This window comes from Quercus lobata, chromosome 5 (assembly GCF_001633185.2).
Source record: "Quercus lobata isolate SW786 chromosome 5, ValleyOak3.0 Primary Assembly, whole genome shotgun sequence".
NCBI lineage: Eukaryota > Viridiplantae > Streptophyta > Magnoliopsida > Fagales > Fagaceae > Quercus > Quercus lobata.
The window spans coordinates 58029647-58037326 of record NC_044908.1 but is presented as its reverse complement, the minus strand read 5'-3'; the positions used below and the strand labels follow the sequence as shown (position 1 = coordinate 58037326).

The 7680-nt window shown below is 50.1% G+C and overlaps 3 protein-coding genes across 3 annotated transcripts; 2 read left to right on the top strand and 1 right to left on the bottom strand.

The window, feature by feature from the left end:
• Positions 1-337: 337 nt before the first annotated feature.
• LOC115990780 lies at positions 338-1147 on the top strand. Its single transcript, XM_031114572.1, has one exon. The coding sequence runs from the start codon at positions 338-340 to the stop codon at positions 1145-1147; it is 810 nt and encodes a 269-aa protein (XP_030970432.1).
• Positions 1148-1171: 24 nt separating this feature from the next.
• LOC115990779 lies at positions 1172-1576 on the top strand. The gene has a single exon (XM_031114571.1). It carries the CDS (start codon positions 1172-1174, stop codon positions 1574-1576), a length of 405 nt encoding a protein of 134 aa, XP_030970431.1.
• Positions 1577-5774: 4198 nt separating this feature from the next.
• On the bottom strand, positions 5775-7314 carry LOC115990778. The gene is made up of 2 exons (XM_031114570.1): positions 7162-7314; positions 5775-6521 (listed from the first exon to the last, which is right to left on the bottom strand). The coding sequence occupies exons 1-2, from the start codon at positions 7312-7314 to the stop codon at positions 5775-5777; spliced, it is 900 nt and encodes a 299-aa protein (XP_030970430.1).
• Between the last annotated feature and the right edge of the window lie 366 nt (positions 7315-7680).

Here is a 7680-nt window from a genome sequence, read left to right as displayed (position 1 = left end):
AGTAAGGCCCTGGATCGCATCTCTCAGTCGCCTTTCACGCGTAGAATAGAGGGGTCAGAGCTTCCTCGGCGGTTCCATCAACCAACATTTGCCATATACAATGGTCGGACTGACCCAGTAGAGCATGTAAGCCAATTTAATCAGAGGATGCCCGTCCATTCCAGGAACAAGGCGTTAATGTGTAAGGTGTTTCCGTCCAGCTTGGGACCTATGACGATGAGATGGTTTGATGCCGAATTCCATAGATTCCTTTAAACAGCTGACACAGGTTTTTGGTTCCCGCTTCATTACTAGCAGCAGAGTCCCTAGGCCCCTAGATTCCCTCCTATCCTTGTCCATGCGGGAAGGGGAGACACTGAAGGCCTACTCAGACAGGTACTGGGAAATGTATAATGAGATAGAAGGAAATTACGATGATGTCGCCATTAGTACATTCAAGAGGGGCCTGCCGACAGAGCACGGCTTAAGAAAATCCCTCACTGGGAAGCCAGTCACCAGCGTGCGCCAACTCATGGACAGAATTGATAAGTACAAAAGGGTTGAGGAAGACCAGCAGACGAGAAAGGGCAAAGCTAAGGTTGTCCCTCAAGAGAGGAGGGATTTCAGGTCAGACCGCATTATCAACAGTAATAGGCCGAGGAGAGATTACTCGGAACAGTCTGGTTCTACTGGGGCATCAGCGGTCCATGCTGTGTTCCGAGAACCACTACACAAGATCCTAGAGAAGGTAAAGGGCGAACCGTTCTTTCAATGGCCGAACAGGATGGCAGGTGACCCCTTGAAACATAATCAGAATCTATATTGCGCGTACCACCAAGAGCCAGGCCACACCACCAATGATTGCAGGAATCTAAAAAACCATTTGGACCGGCTAGTCCGAGAGGGGAAGTTGAGACATTTATTGCATCACCCTGTCGGATGGCAGGAGCAATCAAACATCGAAACCAGGCAAAGCGTATTGAGGCCGCCCATTGGGACAATAAATGTCATCCTCGCCGCACCTGGAAGAACCGGATCCAATCCTCTCAGAGTAATGTCAGTGGGCAGGCTCCCGTCTGAAGCCGATGGCAGGGAATCTAAAAGGGCCAGAGCGAGTCCCACGCCCTTAATCGGATTCTCGGATGAGGACAAACTGGGAACCCTTTAACCTCACGACGACGCCCTAGTCGTCATGCTCAGAATTGGGGGTTATGACGTCAAGAGGGTGCTAGTTGATCAAGGCAGCACCGTGGAAGTAGTGTATCCCGACTTGTATAAAGGATTGAACCTAAAGCCAGAGGACCTGTCGGCATACGACTCCCCTTTGGTCAGTTTCGAAGGAAAAACAGTCACCCCGAAAGGCATGATCAGGCTGCCTGTACAAACAGATTCTGACGTGGTGGAAGTGAACTTCATTGTGGTAGATGCATACTCCCCCTACACAGTTATCGTGGCCCGACCATGGCTTCATGCACTAGGGGCTGTGCCATCAACCCTACACCAAAAAGTGAAGTATCCATCAGGAGGTCAAGTCAAAGAAATAATAGGAAACCAAGCGATGGTCAGGCAATGCATGGTGTCCGCAATCTCGCGATGACCAAATACTGAACCTTCCACCTCAGCGAGAACGGCTTATAGCAATTAATGACCCCAGTCCCAGCTTCGGGTGGTGGAGGACCAGCCATGGAGGTGAGCTGTGAGGATCTGGAGAAAGTACTCGTCGATCAAACCCCGAGAGGTTTTTTCAGGTCGGCTCAGAATTACTGCCCCAAGAGAAGTCAACACTAATTGATTTTCTCCGACAGAACATGGACGTATTCGCCTGGGACCCCTACAAGGCCCCTGGGGTTGACTCAGATTTCATCTGCCACCACCTTAATGTTAACCCGGCTATAACGCCTAAGAAGCAGCCTCTTCGGAGACCGTCGAAAGAACATGCAGACGCTGTGAGAGAGGAGGTCACAAAATTGAAGAAAGCAGGGGCTATCAAGGAGGTATTCTACCCCGAATGGTTAGCCAACACAGTCGTGGTAAAGAAGAAGAACGGGAAATGGCGGGTCTGCGTAGACTTCACGGACCTAAACAAAGCCTGCCCGAAGGATCCCTTCCCCATGCCACGGATAGACCGATTGGTAGATTCGACCGTCAGACACCCCCGAATGAGTTTTTTGGATGCCTTCCAGGGCTACCATCAGATACCCCTGGCCGTTGAGGACCAAGAAAAAAACTGCTTTTGTCACCCCCATTGGAAATTATCATTATAAGGTGATGCCCTTTGGCTTAAAGAATGCCGGGTCAACCTATCAAAGGATGATGACTAGGATGTTTGAACAGCAGATGGAAAAGAGCATTGAAGTGTACATATATGACATGGTGGTAAAAAGCAAATTAGTAGCCAACCACGTCAGAGACCTCGGCGACATCTTTCGAATTCTGAGAAAGTACAAGCTGCGACTTAACGCGTCCAAGTGTTCATTTAAGGTGGGATCAGGGAAATTCTTAGGTTACATGGTGACCCACAGAGGTATAGAAGTCAACCCTGACCAAATAAGAGCTATTCATAGCCTGCAGCCTCCTCGGAATCCCAAAGAGGTCCAAAAGCTCACCGGTATGATCGCCGCTTTGAACCGTTTCATTTCCCACTCAGCGGACAGATGCAGACCTTTTTTCCTCCTATTAAACAAGTGGAAGGGCTTCGAGTGGACCGAGGAGTGTGCTTTAGCTTTCCAACAACTTAAAGATTACCTCGCCCGACCACCAATTATGTCCAGTCCTGAGGTCGACGAGGTGCTATTCGCCTACATTGCTGTGGCCTCTCATGCAGTGAGCTTAGTGCTAATCCGAGAAGACAATGGCACGCAACTGCCCGTCTACTACGTTAGCAAATCGCTGCACGAAGCAGAAACACGTTACCTACCTCTCGAAAAGGCCGTCTTGGCAATCGTACAAGCCACACGAAAGCTCCCCCACTATTTCCAGGCACACATTGTGGTTGTGCTAACTCAACTTCCGTTGAGATCCATTCTCTACAGCGTCGACTACACAGGCAGAATTGCAAAATAGGGAACGATTCTGGGCGCCTTCGACATTAGGTACATGCCTCGCACCGCTGTGAAAGGTCAGGTCCTCGCCGATCTGGTAGCCGAATTCGCGGAGCCCACACTAGAAGGAAAGGAAGGGTTAGGATCACTAAGTCCTGATGGGAAACTGATCAGCACAATCTCTCAGCAGGAACACAATTGGTGGAAAGCACACGTCGATGGTGCAGCCAATCAAAGGGGCTCAGGAGTGGGGCTCGTTCTGGTCTCCCCCGAGGGGATAACCATCGAAAAATCGCTGAGGCTTGGATTCTCCGCCACGAATAACAAAGCCGAGTATGAGGCACTATTGGAAGGAATGTCAATGATTCGGAAAATGGGTGGAAAATTCGTGAACATGTTCTCGGATTCAAGACTCATCGTGGAATAAGTAAACGGGGAGCTGGAGGCGAAGGATGAAAGAATGCAAGAGTACTTGGTCCAAGTTAAACGCCTACAGACCCATTTCTGTCACTTCAATCTGTTGCATGTGTCAAGAAGCGGGAACACCCATGCTAATTCTCTTGCAACGCTAGCCACCTCCTCGGCTCAACCATTTCCCCAGGTTATTCTCGTGGAAGATCTCTACCACCCAACGACGACGAGGGCCAACGAAATACGGGTCCACAACGTCAGGGCTGGGCCTAGTTGGATGGACCCTCTAGTGCTGTTCTTAAAGCACGATACTTTACCAGACGATAAGAACGAGGCCGACAAGATCAGAAGGAAGGCTTCTCGATTCTGGTTGTCCGAGGACTCCAAACTGTACAGGCACTCATTCTCAGGGCCGTACTTGCTGTGTGTGCACCCAGAGGCCACTGAACTCATTCTGGAGGAATTACACGAAGGAATTTGTGGAAGTCATACGGGGGGTAGGTCCCTATCCCATAGGGCCATAACGCAGGGTTACTAGTGGCCGAGCATGCAGAAAGAGGCGCAGGAATATGTGAAGAAGTGCGACCAGTGTCAAAGGTTCGCTCCGAATATACACCAGCCTGGCGGAAACCTCAACCCGCTGTCCAGCCCTTGGCCATTCGCACAGTGGGGCCTAGATATCCTGGGACCATTTCCCAAAGTGGCAGGGAACAAGAGATTTATTCTCGTCGGCACAGATTATTTCACGAAATGGGTTGAAGCCAAGGCGCTGGCGAATATTAGGGACGTTGATGCCAAGAAATTTATTTGGAAAAATATTGTCACTAGATTCGGGATACCTCACACACTGATCTCGGACAACGGCCTCCAGTTTGATAGTAAAACTTTCAGAAGGTATTATAGTGAGCTAGGAATTACCAACAGATACTCCACACCAGCTTACCCGCAGGGTAATGGGCAGGCGGAGGCCGTCAACAAAACTATAGTGAATGCGTTGAAAAAGAGGTTAGACGATGCGAAAGGGAGGTGGGTCGAAGAGTTGGCCCATGTCTTGTGGACATACCGCACCACGCCTCGCAGGTCCACAGGGGAAACCCCCTTTTCGATGACCTATGGGGCCGAGGCTGTCATTCCACTGGAGGTAAACTTCCCAACACAAAGGACCACTGCATTTTGCCCCGGTGCCAACAATGGACTTCTGGAAAAAAGCTTGGACCTCATCGAGGAAAGAAGGGAAAGCGCAATGGTCCAGCTTGCCCACTATCAGCAAAAGCTCAAGCAAGGTTACGATGCCAAGGTGAAGCTGAGGCCCTTGGCGCCCGGGGATCTGGTACTAAGGAAGGTCCTTGGCACTGTAAGAAACCCTGCGTGGGGGAAACTCGGACCAAATTGGGAAGGCCCATATCGTATCACCTCCATAGCCGGCATAGGATCCTACTTTTTGAAAGATTTGGATGATCATGTAGTGCCACGCCCTTGGAATGTAAATAACCTGAAAATGTACTGTTATTAATGAAATACATAATTCTTGGCGCCACATTACTGTACAGCTACTTGGACCAAGTGTTAAACAGAACCCAAGTCCTGCCTGGCTCCTCGGACCACAGACTTGGGGGAAATTAACCTCGAAGCATTTTCCACTAAGTGTTAAACAGAACCTAAGTCCTGCCTGGCTCCTCGGACCACAGACTTGGGGGAAATTAACCTCGAAACATTTTTCACTAAGTGTTAAACAGAACACAAGTCCTGCCTGGCTTCTCGGACCACAGACTTGGGGGAAATTAACCTCGAAGCATTTTTCACTAAGTGTTAAACAGAACCCAAGTCCTGCCTGGCTCCTCGGACCACAGATTTGGGGGAAATTATCCTCGAAGCATTTTTCACTAAATGTTAAACAGAACCCAAGTCCTGCCTGGTTCCTCGGACCACAGACTTGGGGGAAATTAACCTCAAAGCATTTTTCACTAAGTGTTAAACAGAACCCAAGTCCTGCCTGGCTCCTCGGACCACAGACTTGGGGGAAATTAACCTCGAAACATTTTTCACTAAGTGTTAAACAGAACCCAAGTCCTGCCTGGCTCCTCGGACCACAGACTTGGGGAAATTAACCTCGAATCAGTCTTATATGATTATCGACTATCATTTTTTACATATTCGTTCATTCATGCTTGGTTTTCAACAGTTAGTGGCAGAATAGACATTCATTCATGATAAAAGCAAGAAAGACAGTAGAACAACATGATTTAAAGGAAAACGACACCTTTCATTGAAATCCAAAAGCATTGTCTTACAAACATTAAACAGAACAAAATATAAAAGGGCAGCTACAAATAAAATCCTACACTACTTTCCTAAGTCTAAACCCTGAGTAGGCTCGGGTTGATCATCTGCTGCCTGGGGTCCCGGAACAGCCTCCTTAGCCTGCGCGACAACATCCCTGATTGAGAGACTGTCCTCGGGCGACTTGTCCTTCGCGGCCGGCTGCGCATCCACAGCTTCAGGCATAGGAGAGTCCGAGGCTAAGGCCTTCGTTGAGAGAGGCTCCTCAGGGGCAACCGCGTCCGGAATCTCACGAATATCCTCCGGAAAAAAGATATTCTCAACTTTCCGGAGATCGGAGTCCGCTGGAACTGCTGCCCGATCCAAGGCTACACCCCAAGACATGGTGATGTAGTCCCTGCATACAGCGGCCACCTTCTCGGTCAGCCTAATCTCAGTGTCTCTGACTCCGCGATCATATGAGGTCGCCACCGCTTTCTTGGCTGCCTCCCTGGCCAAGCGGGCCTCATCCTTGACCTTTGCAAGCTTGGCCTTGAGATTTGAGACCGCCTGCTTCTCTGTCGCGAGTTTTTCCTCGAACTGGCGGAGTTGTTGGCGCAGATCCTCAGCCTGCTTGGTGACGTTCTTATGTCCGGCCTCGGCGCTCGCGCGAGCCCTCTGCGCCTCCTTTGCCTCGCTGCTTAGGCGATCCTTTTCCTGCCTAAGGTCGCCGGCAGCAGTCTCAGCACCGAGGCGGGACTTAGCCTCATTGTGCAGGTCCTCGCGAGCCTTCTTGGCCCACTCCTCGGCAATGAAAATTTGTTGAGTGACCTACGCAAAAAATAGAGACCAAATTAAAAGAGAATGACGAACAAACAGATACGGAATAAGAAAGCTAAATGAGAGAAGTTTTACTTACCATAGCCATGTCCCTCTTCAGCGACATGAAAATGTCTGGTTGTCGAGTAGCCCGAAGACCCTCCATATCTCGAGGCGAAAGGAGGGACTGTTGCAGGATCTCGGCCAGGAATGACACCTGTCCTCGCTGGGCTTCCCAAAGAGTTGCGTCCCAAGAGATCGGAGCGCCATCCAACTCCAGCCGTGGTGACCAGGTCCGCTGTTCCCTCCGAATAGTAGCCTCGTCTCGGCTGTCAACGGACCTGGTCCTCTTCTTCTTGGGCTCTTTAGTCTCTTTGCCCTTCTTCTAGTGCTTGTCCTTTTCACGACCAACCTCGCCTTCCTCTAACTCTTCCACAGGCCTTTTTCACCTCAAATTGGGCATGGGCTGTAGTGCTACATCTGAGGTAGGAGGAAGAGGAGAAGGAGCCTTGGAAGTAGGTTGCTCCTTTGGGGTATCCTTGGAAGTTTGCCCTTTATTCCTGTTGGAAAGGAGGCCCCTGAGACCAGACCTGGGTTTCAGATCCATGCCTTCTTCCTCGATATCCTAGCTGGTATCAACTTGTGCAATTACCAAACCAAGATTGGGAGCTGCCGAGACTCGGTCTAGGTCTGAATCGGAGCCTGAAAGCTCTACTGGCCTGTCCAATACCTCTCCCTCCTCGGCGAAGTGGAACTGATCTATCTGATCCTCCAACGACGATTGCGAGGAACCAACTTCTTCCATGGGGACAACTGCTGCGGGAAGAACGCGCCGAGCAGGTAGCTGGACGGGAGGTAAGTCTCTCGAAGCAGCGTGCTAGCCTTGGACTACCGGCCTTGATGGCTTGACCAGCGTCTACTACGGATCGCGAGAGAGGCACGTAATCCAAAATCAGAGGAGCGGACCGCAGTTGCCCATCCTTGCTCACGTAAATCTCTGACCTTAGAAGAAAATTGAGTGCCGGAACGTTAACCAAGCTTAGCCGAGGAGACATTCGCTCCTTGTCTGCGAAGCCCAAAGAAAGAGTTACGTTAGTCTGAGGAGGCAAATAAACAAAACCAGAACTGAAAAAGGAAAAGAAAGCTCAAAACTAAGGTCCCCTCCAAGGGA